Source organism: Mustela nigripes, chromosome 8 (assembly GCF_022355385.1).
Source record: "Mustela nigripes isolate SB6536 chromosome 8, MUSNIG.SB6536, whole genome shotgun sequence".
NCBI lineage: Eukaryota > Metazoa > Chordata > Mammalia > Carnivora > Mustelidae > Mustela > Mustela nigripes.
Genome location: NC_081564.1, coordinates 67,809,388 through 67,834,966, shown reverse-complemented (window position 1 = coordinate 67,834,966; position 25,579 = coordinate 67,809,388). Strand labels below are relative to the sequence as shown.

Sequence of the window (25,579 nt, the reverse complement as noted above, 5' to 3'; positions counted from 1 at the left end):
ATTAGAAAAAGGAGGCAAGTCTGGACCGGAAGGTCCGCTTTGTGGATTAAAAACAGGTTTTAGGAAGAGAGGGTCATTGAATCCCTGTTGCAGTTCCTGTGTCTTCAGTTGTTTGTGATGGTGTGGAGGGGCCAGAAGTAAAAATGTTTAGAGAAGGTGGAGAAAACGAAAACAAAAACCAGACTTCCGAAACCACCGGCAGGAGAATCATCAGTAGCAAACAAGTTGCTATCATGTCGGGAGCCAAAAAATCCAGAATTATCAGCAAAGGGGAAAAAGTTTCTTTTTCTTCAGGCCTCTCTCCTCAACCCGAATCAAGTCGTTCTGATTCTGAATGTGGACATGTGGACATTTACCACGACCAAGACTCGCGCATTGGGTGGCGTTTGGGCTGGTGGGGGCACTGATTCGCAGTTTCTCATTTGATTTGGTGGTTGCCCGAGTTAGATCATTACCCTAACGGGACGTCTACCTCTCTGATCGATCAAAAAAATTTTTTTATTGTACATGATCTAATTTTTAAAATGTTACAATTAACTTTATAGGAGAGAATTGAATATGTATGAAACCAGAGAACTGAAATGGACGTCACCAGGAACCCTGCAAATCCACATTCTGGCGGTGGCCGGAGGTCAGAGGAAGACTTGGTGAAGCCAGCTGTCTTGGATTTCGAAATCTGCCTTGTTTCGGCCACTTCTCACCAGAGGCGGTCAGTTCACCACCGTTTATAGCCTTCCATGGTTGTTTCCATGAACCGTGCCAGGGCTGGCTGAGGAACTGGAAGGAAGAATGAGGGCGGGAAAGAGTGGTGGACGGTGACATCGGCGACATAACAGGGGGAAAGGTTTCCTTCGCAGCGCTAAAACACACAGTCTGCTGGCGCCCAATTAATACATGTGGAAGGGGAAAGTAACTGAATGGAAGAGTGAGTGTAACTTGATACAGGTAGTGTTTCGGGAGGAGCCACTCTTTCTTTGAACTTCTACGCAGTGCAAACCGCTGGCGTACGGAATCGATGGCCAAAATGGCGGCGCCATCCTGGAATCCGCGATTAGGACGCTGCCATGTATTGCCTGTGAACGTACGGACTCGGCCATCTTACGGAATCAGATTCCAAGATGACGGCATCTGAGTGGAAGTTGCGCACAGGCGCGGCCATAGTTCCTGCAAGGTTGTGTCCGTACAAGCGGTCACCGTACGGACTTAGCTCACAAGGTGGCGGTGCCCTCGGGAAAGCAGCCGTATAGGTGCGGCCATGTTTCCTGCAAACTTACGGATTTGGCGGCCGTACGGTCTCAGTAATCAAGATGGTGGCGCCTGAGAGACCGTAGAGGCTCTAGACGGCGGATCTACTTGTATGCTGCGGAGCCGACGCATTAGGCCTGCGCAATAAGAGTACGGTGCCCGGGAGGCGCGACCAAAGCGGAAGTAGTTTCGGGCGCCTTTACAACGGCCGCGGACGCCACCGAGAGGTCTGTACGGATTCGCGGGTCGCTGGCGGGGATTGCGGAGGGGTGCGCCGAGAGCGGAGAGATGGTGAGTACGGGTCCGGGGAGGGGGTCGGCGGTAGAGGTCAGCGGGGTGGTGGTAGTGGTGTGGTCCGTGGGCAGACTCTTGGGGGTCTGTGGTGAACCGTAAGGAGACTGAGGGCAGTATGGTGGGGGCCTGTGGTGAGCCTTAACAGGGGTCTGTGGGTAGAATGTTGGGGGTCTGATGTTCTGAATTTTTTTTGATGAGTGAGCCGTCTGGGAGTTTTGTGATGAGCCATTGTGGGGGTCCGTAATGGAAGTTTGGTGGCGATCCCTTTCGGTAGTTCCGCGGGGGTCCGAATGGGAAATTGTTTGGGCAGAGTGATACGGGGTTTGCGATGAGCGGTGCTGGTTAGTATGTGGTGAGCCGCGACGAGTCAGTGTCAAAGGACCGGTGGGGAAAGGTGATGGGGGTGCGTTGTCTGTGGGGTTGATAACGGGGCATCTGCGGGGAACCGTAATGCAAATACATGTTCCGTCTCCGGAATCTACTCTGTGGTGTCTGTGAGAAGTGAGGGGGTCCTGTGAGGAGTCACGATGGGAGCAGCAGGAGATGAACGGTCGAGTGAACTAAGTTCTAAGTGTGTGGATTGAGTGATAGAGTGTTAGCGGACTAAGTGATGGCAACTCTGAGACAGAGTGATGGGATTTGTAAGTGTGGTACTGGGATGTCAGGGGTGAGTGGTGGGGGGCTTGTGGGGATTGTGATGGAAAGATTTATGAGGGGCTCTGATGGAAAGTCTGTGGGCAGAATGTTGGGGTTTGTGGTGAGCCCTGGTGGAGCTGTAATAAGGGATGAGGCACTACGATGGGGGTTCTCTAAGGAACCGTGATGGTGGGGGGAATCCCACAGGAGGGTGATGGTTCAGACCTGGAGCCTCCAGATGCTGGGGAGGACAGCAAGTCGGAGAATGGGGAGAATGCGCCCATCTACTGCATCTGCCGCAAACCAGACATCAACTGCTTCATGATGTGAGCCGGGGAGAGGCGGGCGGGGCAGACACTTGCAAGGTTGGGTGAGGCTGATGGGTCCGGCCCCTCACATCTGCACCACTCACCCCATCCTCTGCAGCGGGTGTGACAACTGCAATGAGTGGTTCCATGGGGACTGCATCCGGATCACTGAGAAGATGGCCAAGGCCATCCGGGAGTGGTACTGTCGGGAGTGCCGAGGTGAGGGGGTGGGTGGCCTGGACAGGGCAGGCAGATCCATCTGCCTCGAGGGAGGAGAAGCCATGAAGGGAGGGTGGGTCGTGGGAAGTGGTGGTATGTGTCTGTGGGTGATTATTGGTTTGTGGTGAGCTGGAGTGGAGACTCCACTGTGAGCCCAAATACAGGGTCCCACCAGATGGGGTCGCTCTGCTCTGGAGTATGGGGACAGAGAAGGTGGCTGGGATAGAAAAAAAGAGGAAGGAGTTCTGGGATCATCCAAATTTCTCAGTGTCCACCCGCCTTGGCCCCACAGAGAAAGACCCCAAGCTGGAAATCCGTTATCGGCACAAGAAGTCACGGGAGCGGGACAGCAATGAGCGAGACGGCAGTGAGCCCCGGGATGAGGGTGGAGGGCGCAAGAGGCCTGCCCCGGATCCAGACCTGCAGCGTCGGGCGGGGTCAGGGACAGGGGTTGGGGCGATGCTTGCTCGGGGCTCTGCTTCGCCCCACAAATCCTCTCCACAGCCCTTGGTGGCCACACCCAGCCAGGTGAGTGGCTGCCATGGTTGGGGTGGGTAAGGGGATCCCATTTCGGGCCCAACTTGAGTTCCTGAGTTTTGTTCTGGGCCCCTCTCCTCAGCATCACCAGCAGCAGCAGCAGATCAAACGGTCAGCCCGCATGTGTGGCGAGTGCGAGGCCTGCCGGCGCACTGAGGACTGTGGCCACTGCGACTTCTGTCGGGACATGAAGAAGTTTGGGGGCCCCAACAAGATCCGGCAGAAGTGCCGGCTGCGTCAGTGCCAGCTGCGGGCCCGGGTGAGCACGGGTAGAGCTGGGCAGGGCCAGGTGGGGGTGTCAGTATGTCCAGGAAGGGCTCACTCAGGCCAGGAGGGGTGGGCCAGGTGAGGTGGGGCCTGATTGCCTGCAGACAGGTGGGAAGGAGCCTGTCCAGATGAATGGGGCACGATCAGGTGTGCGGGGCTGGCAGGGGTGCCTCAAACCCTAGGTGGGCAGTGTACAGCCAGATGTTTCAAGGCGGCCAGGCATGTCGGGGCCGGTGGGATGGGACTGAGCATGTCCTGGTTCTGAGAAGTGAGGGTAGTGGGTCTGTCTGGGGAGGCAAAGCGGGGCCAGTTGGCGGGGCTAGGCTCTTGTGGGAGGGGTTAGGGCAGGGCCACCCTCCATCCACCTGGGGCTGACCTGGGCCTTCCTCCTGCCGGCACAGGAATCGTACAAGTACTTCCCTTCCTCGGTGAGTCCAGCCCCCCAGGGCGGGGCGGGGCATGCGGGCAGGGCGGTCAGGGCCAGTCCTGAGATTCTGCCCTGCAGCTCTCGCCAGTGACGCCCTCAGAGTCCCTGCCGCGGCCTCGAAGGCCACTGCCCACCCAGCAGCAGCCACAGCCATCACAGAAGCTGGGGCGCATCCGTGAGGACGAGGGGGCAGTGGCATCATCAGCAGTCAAGGAGCCACCTGAGGCTACGGCCACACCTGAGCCACTCTCAGATGAGGACCTGCCGCTGGACCCTGACCTCTACCAGGACTTCTGTGCGGGGGCCTTTGATGACCATGGCCTGGTGAGCAGCCAGAGCGTCCCACGGTGGAAGGGTAGAAGTTACAGAAGCTGAGTTCCCATGATAAGGAGAGATGGAAGATGAGGCAGAGTATGGAAGGCTGACGGGGGCACTGAGTCGTGGCGGGGCAGTCACGAGTGCGGCAGGGGGGGCAGTGTCTGTCTCACTTGCAGCCCTGGATGAGTGACACAGAGGAGTCTCCATTCCTGGACCCTGCGCTGCGGAAGAGGGCAGTGAAAGTGAAGCATGTAAAGCGTCGGGAGAAGAAATCCGAGAAGAAGGTGATGGAGAGGGTGGAATGGTTGTGGGAAGGCAGCGGGCAGGGAGAGGAGGGAGAGGCACAGGTCAGGAGCTGGATGGGACAAGAGCCAGAAGGGGGTGGGATACGGGGGACACGGATCTTGGGCTGACTTTAACTCTGCCCTAACCTCACCTAACCTGCGTCGTCCCACAGAAGGAAGAGAGATACAAGCGGCATCGGCAGAAACAGAAGCACAAGGACAAATGGAAACACCCAGAGCGTGCCGATGCCAAGGACCCTGCATCACTACCGCAGTGCCTGGGACCCGGCTGTGTACGCCCTGCTCAGCCTGGCTCCAAGTATTGCTCCGATGACTGTGGCATGAAGCTGGCAGCCAAGTGAGTCATTCCTGAAAGGTTTAAGGGAATCAGGGAATACGGGATAGGGTGTGGCCAAAGCTCTCTGTATGTCTTCCCATCAGTCATCTGTCCACTCGTCAGTCCACAAAGCACCATCTACCCATCCCTCATCCACGTACCATTCAAGTGCTCATCCGCTTATTTATCTTCCACTCACTCAGTTATCCTTTTTGCCATTTGGTCGGCCATCCGTTCTGCCAATCGTGGATCACCCCACTTTTTCTGTTGTCTGCCACCTTTCCTGCCTGCACCTAACCCACTGCCTCCCTGCAGCCGCATCTACGAGATCCTCCCTCAGCGCATCCAGCAGTGGCAGCAGAGTCCCTGTATTGCTGAGGAGCACGGGAAGAAGTTGCTCGAACGTATTCGCCGTGAGCAGCAGAGCGCCCGCACCCGCCTTCAGGAAATGGAACGCCGATTCCATGAGCTCGAGGCCATCATTCTTCGTGCCAAGCAGCAGGCTGTCCGCGAGGATGAGGAGGTGAGCAAGCAAGGCCCAGCGGCACAGGACGCCGTGCCTGGTCCTGCCGGGCCTCATCGTTTCTTCTACTCCACACAGAGCAATGAGGGGGACAGTGATGACACAGACCTGCAGATCTTCTGCGTGTCCTGCGGGCACCCTATCAACCCACGTGTTGCCTTGCGCCACATGGAGCGCTGCTATGCCAAGGTCAGGGTGTCACCCTGAGGGGGAGTATCCGTGGGTCCACGGGGGGACAGATGTGTTGTCTGGGGGTTGTCTCAGGCGGGCATGCAGCGCACATCCACCGTTCCCTCCATTTGTGCTCATCCCTCCAGTATGAGAGCCAGACGTCCTTTGGGTCCATGTACCCCACACGCATTGAGGGGTGAGTGTGGGCGCTCCGTGCAGTTAGAGCAGGGAGGTGAAGGCTGGGTTGGAAGTGGCATGTTGGGGCAGGATACGGTCGTGGACAAGAACAGATGGGTGCCCCTTCTCTCCCTTCACTGCCTTGTCTCTACTGTAAACCTCCAGAGCTACACGACTCTTCTGTGATGTCTACAATCCTCAGAGCAAGACCTATTGTAAGCGGCTCCAGGTGCTGTGCCCTGAGCACTCACGGGACCCCAAAGTAAGTTTTGCCCTCAGCTCCCCCGTTCTGTCCTTTCCTCCTCCTCACTGCCCACATCCATCCCTTGCCGCTGCTTTTGCCCCCCTGCCTTCCCTTTTCCCTACATGGCTGCTTCCGTAAGTCTCGCTTTGCCTGCCTTATCACTCTTCATTCCTTTCCTTTCTCCTGTCTCATTGTCTCCGGTTCCTCTCCTTTTCCATTCCTTTCTACTCCCTGAACTCTATTCCTTCCTTTCTCTCTCTCTGACCACTCCCCATTCCTGTCCTCTTTTCTCCCTCACCGCCGCCATTCATCCCTGACCCCTGCTGTCCTTGCAGGTGCCAGCAGATGAGGTATGTGGGTGCCCTCTTGTACGTGATGTCTTTGAGCTCACGGGTGACTTCTGCCGCCTGCCCAAACGCCAGTGTAACCGCCATTACTGCTGGGAGAAGTTGCGGCGTGCTGAAGTGGACCTGGAGCGTGTGCGCGTGGTAGGTTTTGATGCTGAATGTGGCTGGGGTCAGGTGGGGCTTCTAGAGCTCCTTCTCACGGCTCTTTTCTGCTTCCCTGGCAGTGGTACAAGCTGGATGAGCTGTTTGAGCAGGAGCGAAATGTACGCACAGCCATGACTAACAGGGCAGGATTATTGGCCCTGATGCTGCACCAAACGATCCAACATGACCCGCTCACTACCGACCTGCGCTCCAGTGCTGACCGCTGAACCTCACACTGGCCCAGAAGTCTTCACACCCTGCATTCCAGGCCAAGGAGCTGCCCTGAATCTCCCATTTGTCTGTTCTGCCATTCATATGTTTCTCCAAATGGTCCCTGAGTTTTTCCCTGTGCCCATCCACCATCTGACTACCCAGCTGCCGTTACCAGAGGGTCTCAGAATCTTCTCCTGTCCTTGTCTGTCCCTCTGTCTCTCCATTCTCTGTGCCTGGGTGGGACTGTGGAGTCTGCTCACTCTTGGCTCCCCTATCCTGGTTTTGTTAATAAAATTTTGAAGAATCAAGAAAGATTACTACTGAAGGTTTTCACATTTATCCAGCTGCAACCGCATTCCCAAACCCCATGGGTAGATGAGCTGTGGCACACACCTCTATTCAGAAGGGGTTGCAGTACACAGCTTTAAGTATACAGTTGGCACCTACTCTGTGTTCTGCAGGAGGCCCCCGCCCCACGGGTGGTGGCATATGCCTTGCCAAAGAAGAGCCCAGTGGCCTACATTCTCAGCATTTCATCTTGAAACAATGGGTATACAGTTGGCACTAATTCAGTATTGTGATTGACTTACCACCCCTGTGTCAGCATTGACATTCTCCGGACTAGAAATGTATTCGATGATGGACACAAGGTCTCGTTCTCCCTCAAACCTCTCTTTTGCGACACGCGTGTTAACAGAAGTCCGGGAACCCCGTCCCACCCTGTCGTCGGGGCTACTGGTCCCCCACAGCACAGCCTTTCCAGGACGGGCCCCGCCGGTCTCCGTTGCACGGCCCTTCCGTTTACCTGCAGCGCGGCACCGCCCCCTTCTCCAGTTCCCGTGGAAAGTACTGGGGTTAGCGTGCGGCCGGACTAGTCCCCGCGCGCTCCTGCAACTGTTCGGCGGAGCGGAGAGAGCTAGACGCAATAGTCCTGGGGAAGATGTTCGGGAAACCGCACGGCACAGGCGCGACGTAGACGAGAGGTGGGAGAGGACCCCTCCGACACAACCTCAGCCCTGAGCACCCCTCCCTCCCGGTAACCGCTGGTGAAGACCGCCTGGGGAACAGCGTAGGGCCAACCCCAACCCTCCACGCCCCCTTAGGTTGGGAGAGCGCAGGCGCAAGCCAGGTGGGCGGAGCGGGGAGAGCGCCGGTTGGGGAAGAGAGGGGCTCCGGCGCTGCAAGTCTCCGATAGGGGTGCGAGCCGTACTTGGACGTCACGGTGCAGGCGCAGTAGGTTCCGGGCAAGAGGCGCGCGCTGCTGTGGGACCGAGCACGCAGGCGCGGGGAGTCCTCCCTACTAAGGGCAAACGCCGGAGGAGCATTAGAGCGCAGGCGTCTTGCCGGGGGCGGGGCCCTAGAGGGGGCCAGCGGGTTTCCGGTTCCGGGAGCAACGAACGGCCGCGGCAGCGACAGCTACCGCTTCAGAGGAAGCGTCTGCGGAGGAGGAAGAAGAGCAGGGCAAGGCGGGAGTCACAGGCGGGACCCTCGCCATGGGTCCGCGGACCTAGAGCGGCGGAAGCTACCGGCCTGGTGCCGAGCTGGTGAGACAGTTGTGGGGGTGGAAATGGAGAGCGCTCGGGCGTAGGATGGGGAAGAAACGAGGCTCAGAACCCTGACGGAGAGGAATGAAGGGCCCTCAGGCCGATGAGTGGGAGGAATGGCGGCGTCGGAATACTGAAGGGGAGGAATGGGAAGGTTTTGCCTGAGGACGGGGAGTATTGGGGCTCAGAGCGCTGACAGGTGGACGTGTTGGGAGTCTGGACGAGGACGGAGAGGGTTGGGGAAGGATCCGAACCCCGAGGGGAGACCTTGGTGCCTCTCAGGTTGAGGAGAGAAATGAGGGTTCAGAACGCTGAGAGGGAGAAATGAAGAGGGGTCTCAGGTTGATGACGGGAAGAAATGGAGCCATTGGGAGGCTGAAAAGGAGCGGCGGGGACTCCTATGGAGAAGAGAAGGAATAGGGGCTCCGAATGCTGAGTTAGGGATGGCATGATCTTGGGACTAAAACGGGGAGGATTGAGGGGTGGGTTCAGAATGTTGAGGGGGGAAAGCAGGCTATCTCAGGGTGATGAGGGGAATGGAGAATAAGAGACACTGAAGAGAAGGCATGAAGAAACTTTGTAGCTGAAGATGAGAGGAATAAGGTTTGGGGACTGATATTGGTGAAGACTTGTGTCTCAGAGCACTGACAGGGAAAACAAGGGAGGAGGAGGCTTTCAGGCTGAGGAGCAGGAGTGAGGGGCTGTTCAGGGTAAAGAGATGCAGAAGCTGGGGGCTCTCTGGCAAGGACACGGAGGAAACTGAGGCAGTAGCACTGAGGTAGCATGATAAGAGGACATCATAAAGGGAAGGAGTGGGAGGGTTAAAAGACTGAAAGAGAAATTGAGGACTCCTGGGTCAATGATGAAAGTGAGTGGGAGTTCAGAACACTGAGGTAGATAGAGTACTGGGACCTTGGTCTGAGGATGAGCAGAATGGGGGCCTCTTGGGCTGATGATGGGAGGAATAGGGCCTCTCAGTTCGGGGAATGGGGTGTACGGAGGTTTCAGGGTGACAAAGGGACGGCGTGGAGACCAGTAGGTTAAAGACAGCGTCTCCTGGAAGGAAAGAGATTCTTAGGCTGGCAGAGGGGAGAAGTGATGTGTTCTCAGGCTGAGGAAAGGGAGGAAGTGGGAATCAGGACATTGAGTAAGGAATGGGGATCTTTGGGTTGAAGATTGGGACCCTTAAGTTGAAGATTGGGCTTCCAGGTCAGGAAGGGGTAGGAATGACAAGCTTCTGGGCTCAGGACAGGGAAGAATGAGTTGGGAAAGATTTTCTCTTGTGTTGGCCAGTTGGCTGTGGGAGGTACCAAGTCTCGAACAAGCATACTAGCAGTTTGGGGGACTAGGGTACAACACGTCCTCTCCTAGTCCCTCAGTTTTTGTCATTACACACTTCGTGTTGCAGGCCGCTGCTCCTTCCCGTGGCTTCCATGGCTGAGGACTGGCTGGAGTGCCCAGCCTTGGGCCCTGGCTGGAAACGTCGTGAGGTCTTTCGAAAGTCAGGTGCCACCTGTGGACGCTCAGACACCTATTACCAGAGGTACTGGGTGGGTTGTGGACAGGGTCATGGGTAAGGCTGAGTCTGGTTGAGCAGGGTGAAATCAGGGGGTGTGTTTAATTTTGTGGGTGGATTAAAATTATGCATATATAGTCCATTCTTATTACTTGTGTATTTCATATTTGCTAATTTGTTTGCTTGCTAGAATTTGTTTTCTTAAAGTTGATATTCCTTGTACTTTCATGGTCTTTCATAGACATGCACAGAACAGCAAAAAACTTAAGTTGCCTGATACACGCATTCCCAGCTGAGGTTGAATGTGACTTTCTTATTTCAGTTCTTTTACTGTAATCATGTGTCTTTTTCATGGCCTACTTAGTGCCATGTTTTTCACATTTTTGTACTTTTTATTGGTGATTTTAGTATTTAGAATGGCCCTCAGCATAGTGCTGAAGTTGCTATCTAGTGTTCTAAGTGTAAGAAGTCTGATGGGCTACAAGGAGAAAAACGTGATGTGCTGCAAGGAGAAAATGCATATTAAATAAATTTCAGGTGTGAGTTATAGAGCTGTTAGGAGTGAGTGCAATGTCAGTGAATCAAAAATGTGGTACATCTAGAAAAAGAGAAGGAAAATTTCCAATTTGTCCAACTTCAATTTCTGGAAAATGCTAAAGTTACGCTGAACCTAAGGAGAAGATGGGAAAAGGGCTAAGTCTAAATAAAGATCCGTAATATGACCAGTAAAGTAAAGCGTAGTGGGCATCGGGAGAGGCCGAACGCCAAGGACTTGATGGTTGTGTTACCTCTGTTTAGGAAAATGTTGAATCTATCTTAGTGCTGACTGGCTTATGTGTTTCAGAAGGTGACATATTGTAAAAAATGTTAAATTTGCATACAAGGTAGGTCTGCAGATCAAGAGTTTAGAGAGGAATTTTTAAAATAGCCGTTAAGTGTTACATGGGAAATGTGTCACGTAGAAGACCAGGTTTTCAATACTGGCAAGGCTGGCTTGTTTTACAAGGGCCTTGGTAAAAGTACCTATATAACAATACTCCAGAGCTCCTGGCTTTAAATCATTCAAAGGCCATACATTAAAAGAGGTTACACATTGATCATCTGAGGCTCGCAGGAAGCTATCCTGTGGTTCCCTAGGACCAGAGGTTCTATGTTCACTAATTCAGTGTTTAATGTGACTTTATACAACAAAGCACGAATGATAATTGGCCATTAATACATGAATATACATGTTTGTGTGCTATTTGCATTTAAGGATCTAAGGTGTTTCAGGATCTATTAGTGATGCAGTTATTGAATTTACTCTTCCTGAACTTCCTGAAGTTCACTCTTTCTGAACTTTTTTGGTATCTAATTTGCTGTTTTCCTGGAGGAATATAGTAAAATCATAAATATAATTGTTCATTCACACTTAGTTGTATATTTATCCACATATAACGCATCTGAAACTGTCACAATTTATATTTTTAAGTGTTGTCATCAAGAACTGTAAAAGACTAGAGGTTTTGTCCTAATTAGGGCAAGATAACAAGTATGTCACAATTTTGTGGATGCTAGTGTAGGATATACAACACTCCTGGGTCAGAGATGAAAGACAGTTTATTACTCACAGTTATAGCGGTATTCAGAATGTCTTTATTTTCCTGTCAGTTCCCCAAATGCCAGTTCCCACATCATGACCTGAAGATGGCTATCTAGCATCTGCCCATGCATTGGGTTGTAGGAAAGGAGCTACTTGAGCTTCAGGAATCTAGTCTTTTATGTTAGGATAGTAAGGATGCCTTTCCTCTGCTCTGGAAGGAGAACTTATCTCTTATCTTCCAAGGCTGTTTGCTGTACAAACATCCTTGAAGAGATAGTTCATAACAAAGGACTATCAGTGCCTCTCTTGCAAGACATGCAAAAATGCTGGAGACCCGTGGAGTATTCTCTTTCGGTATTGCTTATTCCTGCTTTGTTTTGTATGTAGTTGCGTTTGTATGTTTATGCATGCATTTGCATATACATTTATGTGCTTGTTCATTTGTGTGTATGTTTTTAAGCAGGTGTTTATTTTATTTATTTATTTTTTAAATATTTAGTATGTAATATTAACACACTTAGACATTACTTAACAGATTGGGATTGGTACTCTTGACTGTATAGACTAAGTAGTAACATGTGACATAAATACATACATATCTACGTTTATATTATTTACTTATATATGCATATGCGTGGCTATTTGTACACATTTTATATTTCTGCTCTGCAGGCTTAGTTGGGGTACGATCTGGTCAGGGTTTACATGCCAATCCCAAGCTACTTCCTGTATCCCCTGCCAGCCTTACAGGCCTGTTCACCAGTCCAGTAGGAGGGTTGTGTGGGTGGAGTGGCCATGACTTCACCCAGGTACCAACCCATCCTGGCCCATCCTTAGCCCCACAGGAGACAGGATCCGAAGCAAAGTTGAGCTGACCCGATACCTGGGCCCTGCGTGTGACCTCTCCCTCTTCGACTTCAAACAAGGCATTCTGTGTTATCCAGCCCCCAAGGTACTACACAGTGTGGGGTACCCAGCAGGGATGACTGAGCCATCTAACACCCACCCACTGATCTCTTCCTTCTTTTCCTCTCATCTGCAGCCCCAGTCCTTACCTGTCCCTAGCAAAAAGCGGAAGAAGCCTTCACGGCCAGCCAAGACTCGGAAACGTCAGGTTGGACCCCAGAAGGGTGAGGTCAGGAAGGATGCCCCAGGGGATGAGACCAAGGCTGATGCTGACACAGCCCCAGCTTCACTGCCTGCTCCTGGGTGAGTGTTGACCTAAAGTGAGCCAAGAGGGTGAGGGTTGCGGTTGAGGGTACACTTAGAGCCCCACACCCATGTTTCCCATCCCAGGTGCTGTGAGAACTGTGGAATCAGCTTCTCAGGGGATGGTACCCGAAGACAGCGGCTCAAGACATTATGCAAGGACTGCAGAGGTGAGTGGCCCCCAGGCCCTGGGACACAGAAGTGAAGCAGGTCTGATGTTAGGTTAGGACAGCACTGTCAGGCTGGAGGTTGAATGGTGGACGTCAGGGGAGCGGCAGTGCGTGAGGGTAGATATCTGATGCTTCTTGTTAACTTCTGCTTTTCCCTCTGCAGCACAGAGGATTGCTTTCAACCGGGAGCAAAGGATGTTTAAGGTAAGCACGACCTGCCTCCTCCTCACAATTGTGTGGTGGGAGCAGGATGTGATGGGGGCTTGTGGAGGGTCTGAAGGAATGGTGATGGATTCAGTGTGTCAGAGTCATTTTGTAGGGAGCTAGCTACCAGCAGCAGACAGTAATGGGTCGTTGGGGTATCAGCAGTTTCAGCAATGAGGTTAACAGGGCACTGGTAGACCTTGGGGATAGCCTCTGATGGCCGCTAATCAATAGTTGTCAGGTACAGTGATGAGGCAAGTGGTAGACTACTAGACGTGGCAGTGGGGGCTAATAATAATAGACACGTAAGGGGCAGTGCACCTGGAGCTACTCTGTCTGGGCCTATGACCTCGCCCCACCCATTCCTGGCAGCGTGTGGGCTGCGGGGAGTGCGCAGCCTGCCAGGTAACCGAGGACTGCGGGGCCTGCTCCACATGCCTTCTGCAGTTGCCCCATGATGTGGCCTCGGGGCTGTTCTGCAAGTGTGAGCGGAGACGGTGCCTCCGGATTGTGGAAAGGGTGAGCTGGGCAGGTGGGGTGGGCCAAAGGCTTACCCTAGCCCCTGGCTCTCATAGCTCTGGCCACATGCATCATGCTTGTGCTCCCTCCCATCCCCCCAACAGAGCCGAGGGTGTGGAGTGTGCAGGGGCTGTCAGACCCGAGAGGACTGTGGCCGTTGTCGAGTTTGCCTTCGCCCTCCCCGCCCTGGTCTCAGGCGCCAATGGAGGTGTGTCCAGCGGCGCTGCTTACGGGTGAGTTAGGCTGGAGGGGCCAGCGCTGTTGGGGCCAGGGCTGGGGCAGAACTCATCTGCTGTTAAAGTTGCTACTGCTGCTGCTGCTTCCTCCCAGTCTTGCCCACCTCATGTCTTCTTTTCTCCCTCGCCCCATGCTCAACTCCCTGGTCCCACCTACTTGCCCCTATCTGCCAGCACCTTGCCCACCGTCTCCGTCGCCACCATCAGCGATGTCAACGACGCCCTCCCCTAGCTGTGGCTCCCCCTGCTGTGAGTGCTGCACCCCACACTCTGCCTGCCTGTCCCATGCATGCTTTCTGCACTTTTCTTGGGGGTGGGCATGAGGGTTGGGATTCTGTATCTGCTTGGTGCCATCAAGCCTAAACTACTCTTCTGGCTTTCTCCCAGGGTAAACGTAGCCGCCGCAGAGGAGGCTGTGACTCCAAGATGGCTGCCCGGCGGCGCCCCCCACGAACCCAGCCACTGCCTCCAGTTACCCCGTCACAGCCTCCAGCGTCCCCAGAGCTGGTGAGGCCCTGGTGGGCCGGGGGAAGGAACAACCCTAATCTTACCCAGCACTTGCCCTGACCCCAGCCCATTTGCCTCTGCAGCAACCCAGAGCCCTGGCCCCCTCGCCACCTGCCGAATTCATCTATTACTGTGTAGACGAGGACGAGCTAGTGAGTGGCTCCACCCTACTTGGACAAACCTAGACCCTCCCAGGGTACTTGGTTAAGCCCAAAGAAGCAGCTGCTGCAATGGGCCTAATAGGGAAACAGCAAGACACAGTAATGGGTACTAGTATGGGGTGAGCAAAGAATGGGGGAGGGACCAACATGGGATCAACAGGGGCAGCAGCAGTTGCTAATGTCAGGTGAACCGGTGCTCTGGTGGGGCTGATAGAGGAAAAGTCGGCATAGTGAAGGGAGTTCACATAGGTTGAGCAGATTCAGCAGGTGCAGTGGAGCGTCATAGTGGAGGCTCAGCAAAATTCTGCTTGAGGTGGGGGCCGAAGACCTTGGTAGCCACTGGTCTAGCAGATGACACGATGGATAGGCGTTGGAGTAGCCACAATTCTGATGGTATTGGGCACTGTCCACTGCAGTGATAGTGCCTGGTGTTGGACTAGCAGGTGCTGAGGTGTGACCCAGGACCAGTGCACAGCTGGTTCCCTCTGCTGAGGCTAGTAAAGGAGCAGCATTGGAATAGTGCCCGTAATAGCATCTTCTTCTTGCCTATCCCCCAGCAGCCTTACACGAACCGTCGGCAGAACCGTAAGTGTGGGACCTGTGCAGCTTGCTTGCGCCGGATGGACTGTGGTCGTTGCGACTTCTGCTGTGACAAGCCGAAATTTGGGGGCAGCAATCAGAAGCGCCAGAAGTGTCGTTGGCGCCAGTGCCTGCAGTTTGCCATGGTGGGTGGGGCAGGAAGGATCAGGTGGGTGGGATAAGTTGATCCAGGGCCCCCAGTGCCTGGGAGTAGTGGGAAAGGCCTGGTAGGTGGGTGGCACAGGCCAGATGGGCTGTGCATCTTCAGAGGAGTGGGCAGGGCAGTGGGTTCAGCCAAAGATTACCAAATATTGTGTTGGGGCAAATGAAGAATCTGAGTGGTGCTGGCATTGCTAATAGGAGACCAGCAGGTTCAATGGTGAGGGCCTCCTTTGTGAGGTTCTGTGCTAGAACTAATTGGGATTAGCAGGCACAGTGATCAGGGCAGGGTGGTGGATATTGGAGTTGGTCACTGCCACATGGCCGTAATACCTTGTCTTTATTCAGAAGCGGCTGCTGCCTAGTGTCTGGGCAGGATCTGAGGATGGAGCAGGGCCGCCCCCACCGTACTCTCGTCGAAAGAGACCTGGCTCTACTCGACGGCCACGTCTGGGCCAGATACTGAAGACCTTGACCACACCCACAGTCAGATCAGGCCGTGCCCAAACTCCAATGAAACAGGAAACGGGCAGTGGCTTTGTGCTACCCCCACCTGGCACTGACCTTGTGTTCTTACGGGAAGGTGCAAGCAGTCCTGTGCAGGTGCCTGGCCCTGCTACAGCTTCCACAGAAGCCCTGTTGCAGGTGAGGGTCCCATCTTACCCTGCCCTCCCCAGCCCTATCCAGCCTTGTGCCAGGAAGCTGGGACCAAGTCTGCCGCAATCCTCCTTCACACAGGAGGCCCAGTGCCCAGGCCTGAGTTGGGTTGTGGCCTTACCCCAGGTGAAGCAAGAGAAGGTGGATGCCCAGGAAGACTGGACACCGGGCACAGCCATCCTGACTTCTCCTGTATTGCTGTCTGGCTGCCCCAGCAAGGTGGGGGTCAGTGATGGGTGGTCTGTAAGCAGAATGATGGTGGTTTTTTTGAGCAGAGCAATAGATGTGCTGATCGCAGCCTCACCATAAAGTTTCCCTACCTGTCTGACAAATGCCCCACCTTCCCCAGGCAACTAACTTTGCCTGCTTTGCTGTCCAGCTAACAGAAAAAAGGAATTCTCTGAGGAAGGGGAAAGGTTTGTAGGTTGAGAGATGAGTTTTCTGGGCTGAAGTGTGTTGGAAGTGAGATTTGTCAGCACACTGACAGGTTGGTTGGTAAGAGACTCTTGCCTTAGGCCAGCCTTGCCCTTCTGACTGATGCCTATTTCCCACCTCTCCCAGGCCGTAGATGCAGGCCTGCCACCTGTGAAGCAAGAGCCATTGGACCCTGAGGAGGACAAGGAGGAAGAGAGCAAGGAAGACTCCGCCTCCGACTTGGCCCCAGAGGAGGAGGCAGGAGGGGCTGGCACACCCGTGGTCAGTGCTGGGGGACATTTAACCCTGCCTTGACCCTGCTTTAGCCCCATTGGCCATGATGACCCATGATATTAATTCTTCCCCAGATCACGGAGATTTTCAGCCTGGGTGGAACCCGCCTCCGGGACACAGCGGTCTGGTTGCCAAGGTGTGCCCCGCACAGTGAGGGATGGTATGGGGTTGGTGCTGGTCAGATGTGGGCCCTGAGTTTTAAAAGTAGAGTCAGTAATTTGGTGTGGTGCAGTGGGAGGTAAAGGCTCATATCACTTTGTTGATTATGATCAGTGAGGGGTTATGTGCAGGACGTTAGAGATTTCTCCTGAGGTTCAGGTCAGGGTTTTCCTTGGGTGTGTGTATGTTGCGGGGCGGGGGGAGGGGTGTGGAGGGACAGGGGTCATTGGAGGTTAAGGACTTAATGCCCTGCAATGAGATTTGAAGGAAAAATATAAAAGCCTGGTCCATATCTTCTTTAGGAAATCCAGAAGGGGTCAGGTTTAATATATAAATTTTTATTCAGAGAATCTTTATTTGGGGTCTTGAAGGCCTCTGGAGTTGACAGGTGGGCTGGACAGTGCTGGGTGGGCAGGTCTGGGCCCTGAGATAGCTCTGATCTGGGGCCACGTGCAACTGCTGAATCTCAGGCTGTCTTTCACCTCCTAGAACATCCTTTGTGGATGGAGTCGGGCTGTGTTTCTTGAGCCTCTCCTGAGCCTGTTGAGGTTATTAATACAATTTTAGCTGCTCCAAAGAACTGTCCCTGCAGGCCTGGCAATAGGATGAAGGATGACTGCCCCTGAGGACAGGGCTGGCAGGAAGAGGACAAGGGAATGCTGCCTCCTGCAGGATGTTCACAGGCTGTACCATACAGCTCCAGACAAAGGCAACATAAACTGTTAGCCTAGGCACCTGGATTCCTTTGTTCCCACCAACTAGTTTCTGCAGGCCAGAAACTCCTTCATCTGCCTTGGGCGATGACAGAGGTACTGATTGAGTACCTGCTGGGTGCACTGCAGTGTGAGAGCTCCAGTGGGGAATACAATGACCCTGGAAGGCTTATCCTTCAGGAGACACACGGATTCCTGCCTTCAGGAAACTTACCATCTAAGTGAGGAAACAGTTTCCCTATGTATGAAATCAGTACGTGTTAATGGAGAAGGTAATGATGTGTTATCTCGTTTGTAATGGAGTATTTTGAAAGCGAGAAGAGAGAGAAGGGATAATTATGGGGAAATGGGTGGTGTGCACAGAATACTAGGAAATGGTTTTGTAATGCTCCATTTTGCAAAGAGCGAACTTCATTCAACATACAGACCTGCTCCCTCTTCTCTAGGTCCAAGGACCTTAAAAAACCTGGAGCTAGAAAACAGTAGACTGGAGGCTTCTGCAGACTGTAGGATTCAAGGTGATATTTACAGACTGGCTTTATGAGAGAACACTGATCTACTCAGAGGCTTGGACGGTAGACCGAGGGGCTTATGTAGGATTCAGTAGGAACTGGAAAAACCTACCACCAAACCAGAGAAGCAGGCCTATTCAGTACAATGAGCTTAAAGAGGAAGTAAGCAGGAAAGGAAGAAAAAGAAAGTTGTTGCATTTGCTCCCACTGGTGCAAATCCCAGGTGCTTGACTGTGATAAGCTGTGGTGGGAGATCTGGGGTGGAGAGAGGCTGTAAAAGCCGCCACAAAACAGCCTGTACAAGCCATCTTCGTGAATAATTTTTCAGTGGCTTCTGGATGAGACCTGGCAGTGTTTCTGAACATTTCCATTTCCTCAGAGAAACAGCATTGGAAAATCGTAATGTGAAAAAATGAGGAAAGGAACTATTTGGTTAGTTCTTCCTACTGATCTATTTAGTCCTCCAATCTTTTTAGGGAAACAATGATTTTTGCCCATTTTTGCATATGGGAAAACAGACTCAAAGAAATAAAATAACTTGTCCAGTGTCCGACAGGCAGCTAGTATCAGTAAGCCTAGGAGAAAAAAAAACCGGGTTGTAAAAACCTTGTTCTTTAAGCCACCGAACTGTAAGTTGTAATCCTATATCCGATAATGTATAATATTATAGTAAGTTTCCAGTGACCTTGAAAACAAGGTGGATTGCCCTAAACACAACAAATTGTTTACACTGCTGCCTCTAGCGTGGTTTAGGGAGTGCCAAGGCTGCGTGGATTTGGTCACCTTGTCACAGCACCCATGCATTCAAGAGACTGGGTTTTTCTGAGGCCTTGGGTGTTGCATAATACTCCTCAAACACTAACGGACATCCTTCTCCAGGGTTCACTGTCCATTTTGCTTGTTGCCCTCATTCTGCTCAGCCAAAGCAGTCTTCAGAAGTAAAGCTGCCAGGCTGGCTCATCTTTGCTTATAGCTTGCCTCCCCTGTCCCTTGATGGCTTCTCTGCTTAGTTTGTCCTTGGTCCCTCTCTATGAGGAATCCAAATTCCTGCCTCAAGTCCTGCATAAGGGCCAGTCTTGACTCAGACCTGCCTCACTTCCCCGTTCTTCTTAAAGTGCCAAAAAGTTTAGACCTGTCCTTCATTACATAGCCAGCTTTATAGGGCTGTGACAGGGTGCATGCCTCCTTAAATTTTGTAGCCTTTGTATCTCCCCTGCCTTATTCTAGTCCCAGCCCTGCAGCTTTAGATAACTCAGATGTAGATTAGACATTTCCCTGCTCTTAACCCTTTCTGCTACCCTTCTTTGCCCCTTCGTTTGCTTTACCTTCTTGAGCCAGAAACAAGACTGGCTAATTTTCTGGTATTGTTTTGTTCCTCCCAGGACCCAGGCATCTCACCCTAGTATTGTAATGTCTAAAGTGAAATTTGATTGGCATTCAGACTTGTAAGAGTCTGATTACAGTGTGAGTCACAATACAATCAGAAAAGCAGTACCACTAATGTAAATATTATATATATATGTATATATATGTGTGTGTATGTATATATATATATATATTTATGTATATTTTAAGGGACTTAATAGGGATTTGAGCTTATACAGTAGTGGGAGCTGATTAAACAGTCTCTAAGGCTGTTGTCTTTGCATCTAATGCTGGAGCTTGAAGTCTGCAGGGCAGGCAATCGGGAAGGGAAGATGGATGTAAAGTGTGGGAGACGGAGGACACTTTGGCGTGCACGAGCAAGAGCTGGAACCGGCGAGGATGGCCTAGAACGCCTGTCAGTGTCTCACCATCTCCAACTGCGATAATGTGGGTGTCCTGCAGAAGAAGCTGGGGCCCTTCATCACAGAGTTAAATACTCTTCTGGCCCAGGAATTAGAGAAGCAGAAGGAAGATCCCAGGGAAAGTGGAGCAGCTGCAGGCCTGGCTGCAGGGCCTGACTGCTGTCCCACACCAACGAGGTGAGCCAGCAGATAAGTGACAACATGTGTGAACTGCAACAGTGCCTGGTGCGCCTGCACCAACCTTCCGAGTGTAAAAACAGTATGCTGCTGCTTCACTTCTGTCCTCCAGTTACCATGCAAACTGTCTCTTGTGGCCCATCCTAACCGGAAGCATACAGGGAAGGGAGTTCTGGGAAACGTAGCCTAGTCAAGGTGACACATTACAAAGCCACCCTGCCATGAATCAGCTCCCAAGGGTCTCACTGCTCACCTGAGGATAACTTGATAAAGCTACGTTGCTGGAAATGCAAAGCTGAAGACCATGGATTTCATGGTGACCCCAGCAAGTACAGAAATACTGTCAAGCCCACCCAGAAAAAAAACTGGCTGGTCTCGGCTATTTTTGTGTCATTCATTCAAGTAATGAGAACCGGGCCCATGGTAGGCACTGTACTTGATACTGGGATACAGGAATGAAAAAGATACAGTCCATGCAATTTTATTAAATAACATAAGTATGTATTACAAATGGTGAATGGATATCCAACTTTATCATGGAATTTAATGGTGAAAATATAGAATTCAGGAAACTGTCGGGAGGAAAGCCCTTGCGTGAACCTTGGGGCACAATAGGAATTGGAAATAATATAAATAGTTTCTATCTCTGAGCTGTTCTATTTTAAAAAATTATTTTAAAATGATTTTTATTGTCCCGTTTACTGTTTCATATATTTAGTGTTTCTTTGGGGAGTGTCTTGATGGTGTAACCGTGTTGACTCTGAGAAAGTGGGATGGTGGGTGGCAAGATCAAGGTCAGGTTCTGTCGAAGGACCTTGGGCCAACCACTTCTCTAGGCCTTGGGGCTTGGCTGAAGGCGGAGGCTCACCGCTGGTCCCGGTCCCGCCCTTCCATCCTCTTAATAGGCCCCCGCCAGGGGGCGCCGGGGCCGCGGCCATCCCACCACTGCTCTGGGAAGTGGGAAGACGCAGCCCCTCACCCCTGGCCAGGGCGGCCCGGGGGCGTGGCCTCCGCCCGGCCGAGACAAAAAAATCCTTGGCCAGGCTGGGAAGAAAGCCGCTTCTTCACTAGTGGTAGAAACGGTCGGTCAAAAACAACCGGAGTTAAGTTAACGGGATGCGCCCAGGGGAGGGTGCAGCAGGACGAGCTCACCACCGACGCTGGGACGTTTGAGGACAGCAGAGTGTCACCAGGGGTCGGCTTCCCCGTCGCAGAACTCGTTTCGACAGGATCCTACGGGCTGTACGACCTCTGGGGTGTCCGACGCACTCTCTTGTATCTGCTGCTTTTCCCAAACCCAGCGCCTGAGTGAGGGCCTTTTCATTGCCTCCCTTCTTTCCCAAGGGTGTGGTGTGAGGTGTGGTTCCACCCAGTGTCCTGGTGGGCCACTCGCCCATGGGACATGAAGATCAAGGAACTGACCCTCAGGACTCTGCCCAGGGAACCGAGACGACCTCTAATTTCTTTCTTTTTGTTTGTTTCAGGCTACGTAAACTCTTAGCAGTAAATGAAAATGAGTATTTTACCGAACTGCAATTGAAAGAAGAAGCATTATAGGAGAGAAAAAAAAAAAAAAAGACAAAATGAGAATTATTAAAAGAGATTATAAAAAGAAAAAAGAGACATTATTTTGTGGCTGAAAAGCTGAACCAGCATTTCAGGAAATGGAATCCAAATCTAGAAATGTACCGCATACAAAATCCGAAGTGGGTGGATTACAAATGATTAAGGAACGCTAATTTACAGTAAATTGCGGCCTTACGACGGTATACACAGCAGTTGTACTTTGGTTATTGTTAGATGTCAGTGACTGACTAGGTTCTGATTTTCTTCTGTGGTCTAGTGTTCTGTGCGGCTCGCTGCACTTGAGAAGGAGAGTACCAAGGCGTCATTCTTAATTGGCTTTTAGTTACTACCACCTCGCTCTTGACCAGTAGTACAGCCCTGGCTACACCTGTGCCTAAGGCTCTTTCTAGGTTCCCGGAGCTGTGTTGCCTCTTCACCTCCTCAGATACGGATTCTTAGGGCCTCATTACCTGCGCTTCCCATCCATGCCCTGACCCTGGTTTACTGTGAACGGTACCTCAGACTCTTGGTCTTTACTTTGCCCAGCCAGGTCATGCCGTTGCCCTCTTAGCCCATCTGATTTGTCCCCCATCCTGGGGTTCCCTGAGTCAGCTCTGGTTTCTGTCCAGTGCAATAGGAAGATCTTATTACTAACAAATTTATCATTACTGGTTTGGGTGGGCTGACAAGACAGGCTCTTTAGGCCTTGTCTTAGCTGGAAGATGAGAATACCTGCTGTCCATCAACGCTCTAAGATAGTTGTGAGGCCCAAAGGCTTTATGTGTGAAAATACCTAGCAAATTACCTTAAAGTACTACACTAATGTAGGGTGGTTGTCCTGTGATGATTATATATTATCATCAATATTTACCTAGAAATGCCCACAAAACTTAACCTTCCCACAGAATATCCACTAACTTTCCTCATGCTTTTAGGCTGATTACAGGATATAAATAGCAAAGTCAATTGGATGCAATTAGATCTTCGCCTTCACTTCAAGTTAAGGAGGCTTATTTCTGCTATTCTGATGAACCCTAGAGGAAGGGAGCGAGGTCGCTGGAGGCATGGCGAAGGGCGGGGTGAGGACTGCGCAGACTCAGCGCCTCGGCTCCGGGAGGAAGTTGGGAGCACCGGCGTCTATGGTCACCATGGTGACGGGACCGACTTCGGCCCCTCCCACCTGCCCCTCACCCTGCTGGGTGCACCATGGCAACCAGACTTCTGCTCTGCGGAAGCGGGTCCCGCAGGTCTTCGCCGTTGGCATACCGCGGCGGCCGCCACCCCCATCCCGAGGGACTGGAAAATGTACAGCCAGCGATTTGGCATCGTACAGCGGGAGGTTAAGGGCCCCACTCCCAAAGTGGTGATTGTGGTAAGCACGGGATGTGTGTGCGGGACCCTACTGCTTTCTGCATCTCCCAGCACTCCGGGCCTAGCCGAGCCCAACCTGGCCCAAGCGGTGGCTCTCTCAAGGGGAGTAGGTGTCTTGTGCAGTGGTTTGAATTTTGAAAGAAGGAGCGAGAAGGCCATTCACTTAGTTCCTGTACTCTGTTCCTCAGTCCCCCACCGCGCACCAGTTATATTTAGATTCTGTATCTGTAGAATCACCCCTTGGGATACTGAGAGTTTTCAGTCTCCAAGACTCCCAAGAAGTCTGTCCCCTTGTGATGTGGCATGGCTGTTACAAAAAGAGTGCTGGGCCCAGGCAGGGCAGGATATCGGGTCTGGGCTGCTGGTGATTCAGCTGTATGATCTTGGGCTGGTCCTGCATTCCAGGGAAAATGTATGAGGAAGGAGGATTGGGCTGTGAGGGGTTGTGAGCAGTTACACTGCCCTTCCTGTGTCAACTCAGCTGTAACAGAAGTGTCCCTGCAGGCCTGGCAATAGGGTGGTTGGTTGCCTCTAAGGGAGGGGTGGTGGTAGGAGGCCAGGAGAATGCTGTGTGCTGCAGAATTTGTGATGGGTCTTGCTCAGAACCCTAGACACTTGGTTTATGCACCTAGATACCTTTGTTCCTACAAGTTAGTTTCTATAGGCTAGAAAGCCTTCATGTGTAATTAGACAATGATAGAGATATTATTTGAGCCCCTGCTGTGTCCACAGCACTTTGGGAGATATGGGGGTAAAAACTGACTCTGAGAGGTTTATTTTTCATTAAATGTCTGATCCCTGCCTTCCTGTTGCTTATTCTCTAATTGCAGAAATAGTTTGTTCATGCGTAAAACCATTAAAGGCTAACATGGTAGATAATCATGTGCTATACTGTCTGTGATGGTATTTTATGGCAGAAATACCAGCAATAATGAAGGATACGGTTTTATTATGCACCACAGTACACACAGCAATTCTCAGTCCACTTACAGACCAGCTCCCTCTTTTCTGGGTCCAAGGACTGTAGGTTCTGGGTCTGAAAATCAGTGGATTGGAGGCCTCTACAGACTGTAGAATTCAGGGTTTCATAAGGGATAGAAACTGATCTACGTTGGGTTCTGTATCCCAACACAGAGCTCAGGGACTGGGCTATTGTGCCATTGCTTGTGTTGGGAACCAATAAAGAACATGAAAAAAAAAAAAATACCACCGAACCAGAGAAGCAGGCCAATTGAATACTTTGAGCTTATAGAAGAATAAAGAGGAAAAGGGAAAAGTCAGTGTTGTATATCTCAGAAATCAGAGTGTGATAAGAAGTATGGATGTTAGAGATCACACTTGTGGTGGGGGAAGAATTAAAGCCACCAGGGATGAGACTTGAAGCTAAAGCATTTCTCCAGGAGAAAGCAATAAATGATGTAACGTCTGAAGTAAAGGAACAGTTACATGGTGAGTGCTGCTTGGGGACCCAGTTATTTAATTCTTAAAATAGTTTTTTAGGTGCACATTTATTTTGCTCATTTTGACAGGTAAGAAAACTGAGATTCAAAGAGATTAAGTACCTTGTTTAAAATCACATAGTTGTAATGGGTAGAGCCAGAATCAAACCTATGTTCTTTAAGACATATAAACTGTAAACTCAATCATTAGAAACTGTAATTTAACATGTTACAGTGACAGACCCTTCAATGACCTTGGAAACACAAGGTTATGATTAAATCCTATGTTTTCCTGCCTTTAGCATGGTTTAGAGTTGCAGTGTCCAATATGGTAGCCACTAGCCATACATGGCTTTTGAGCACTTGAAATGTGCCTAGAGTCACATGCTGAAATGACAATATTTTGAATATATTGGTTAAATAAAATATTATTAAAATTAACTTCCTGTTTCTTTTTACTTTCTAAAATGCAGCTACTAGAAAATGTTAAAGTATGGATCTATTTTACATTATATTCATGTCAAACAGTGTGAATTTTGAGTAATACTGAAACTATGCATGGATTGGTATCACCTTATTATTAGAGAACTCCAGTTCATATTTTACTCCTTCGGACCCTTGTTCTTTCCTGACCACAGAGTCATGTACAGTATGCCCCAAGCTTTGAAGGGGCTCCTGACCCCTGGCTACTGCTCAGGGTGTTTGTCACTACCCTTTATCCTCATTCACCTTTTCAATCAAAATGTATCTCAGAACCAGGTTCCTGCTCTGACAACTCAAGACAGTTGATTCTTGATGACCTTGGTGTTTGGTTCTCAGCCATAAGTCTACTGAGAACCTGAATTCCTGTGTGTATCCTGAACAAGGTGTAGTGTTGACCCTTTTCCACTTCATTATCATTGAGTCTTCATTCATAAAATGCCATACATATTAGAGATAGTAGTTTGTTAATTAAGTGGCTCTAGGCTCTAAATGGTTATGATACGGATTATCTACCTACCATATAACCCTCGGCATCATCTTGTCTCCAACCCACTTCAGCCCTGTCTTGTTCAACTAAAATTCAAAGTACCTTTTTGCGTACCTTGAATCTTTTCATCAAGCTATCTGAAAATGTTGATTTTTCTTTCCCTAGAAGACTACTTTACCAAGACCTAACACTAGTATTTTGGTAATCCTTACAGTGATGTTAGTATAATGTTAGAAGTGTAAATTATCAGATTGACTTTCTGCCATATGAGTTAAGAATTTTATTACTTGTAAATCAGCATTCTGGAGTCTCCCTATTCACCTAAGGTTGACTTGATAAAATTGGCTGAAATCAAAGCTCGAGACCACAGATTTCATGATGGCCCCGGGAGGAGTAGAAATTGCGTCAAGCCTACCCAGAAATGTTTCCTTCTTCCCCCTTTC

General features: G+C 51.1%; 2 protein-coding genes across 46 annotated transcripts in view; both read left to right on the top strand.

Annotated features, from left to right (window-relative positions):
• Positions 1–775: 775 nt before the first annotated feature.
• CXXC1 (CXXC finger protein 1) lies at positions 776–7,005 on the top strand. 4 transcript variants are annotated; one of them, XM_059409681.1, is made up of 15 exons: positions 785–1,536; positions 2,383–2,501; positions 2,602–2,702; positions 2,995–3,230; positions 3,322–3,498; positions 3,908–3,934; positions 4,012–4,257; positions 4,410–4,535; positions 4,709–4,893; positions 5,188–5,395; positions 5,474–5,584; positions 5,713–5,762; positions 5,909–6,005; positions 6,323–6,475; positions 6,559–7,005. In XM_059409681.1, the coding sequence occupies exons 1-15, from the start codon at positions 1,534–1,536 to the stop codon at positions 6,703–6,705; spliced, it is 1,986 nt and encodes a 661-aa protein (XP_059265664.1). In that variant the 5' UTR covers positions 785–1,533; the 3' UTR covers positions 6,706–7,005. The 4 variants fall into 4 exon arrangements, with proteins under 4 accessions (XP_059265666.1, XP_059265664.1, XP_059265663.1 ...); XM_059409680.1 differs by having other exon boundaries at positions 4,401–4,535; XM_059409682.1 differs by having other exon boundaries at positions 788–1,536; positions 4,428–4,535.
• A 929-nt stretch (positions 7,006–7,934) lies between these two features.
• MBD1 (methyl-CpG binding domain protein 1) overlaps positions 7,935–25,579 on the top strand; it is a 51,909-nt gene continuing 34,264 nt past the window's right edge. Inside the window, exons 1-17 of one of the 42 annotated variants that reach the window (XR_009406009.1) lie at positions 8,058–8,235; positions 9,644–9,778; positions 12,171–12,285; positions 12,376–12,542; positions 12,630–12,712; positions 12,876–12,916; positions 13,289–13,435; positions 13,540–13,668; positions 14,059–14,178; positions 14,262–14,330; positions 14,897–15,064; positions 15,426–15,722; positions 15,816–15,953; positions 16,296–16,430; positions 16,517–16,578; positions 19,495–19,790; positions 21,275–21,361. Coding sequence is in view for 41 of the 42 variants with exons in the window: in XM_059409635.1 (XP_059265618.1) it covers positions 9,669–9,778; positions 12,171–12,285; positions 12,376–12,542; positions 12,630–12,712; positions 12,876–12,916; positions 13,289–13,435; positions 13,540–13,668; positions 14,059–14,178; positions 14,262–14,330; positions 14,897–15,064; positions 15,426–15,722; positions 15,816–15,953; positions 16,296–16,430; positions 16,517–16,578; positions 22,395–22,728 (2,115 nt within the window). In the remaining variant the exon portion in view is untranslated. The other 41 variants (XM_059409673.1, XM_059409679.1, XM_059409669.1 and 38 more) reach the window with 41 other exon arrangements.

Excerpts from the sequence above, each read along its gene's own strand:
- CXXC1 (XM_059409680.1), top strand. Across the intron at positions 3,499-3,907 it reads AGTGCCAGCTGCGGGCCCGG|GAATCGTACAAGTACTTCCC; the intron begins GTGAGCACGGGT and ends CTGCCGGCACAG. Across the intron at positions 6,006-6,322 it reads AGCACTCACGGGACCCCAAA|GTGCCAGCAGATGAGGTATG; the intron begins GTAAGTTTTGCC and ends CTGTCCTTGCAG.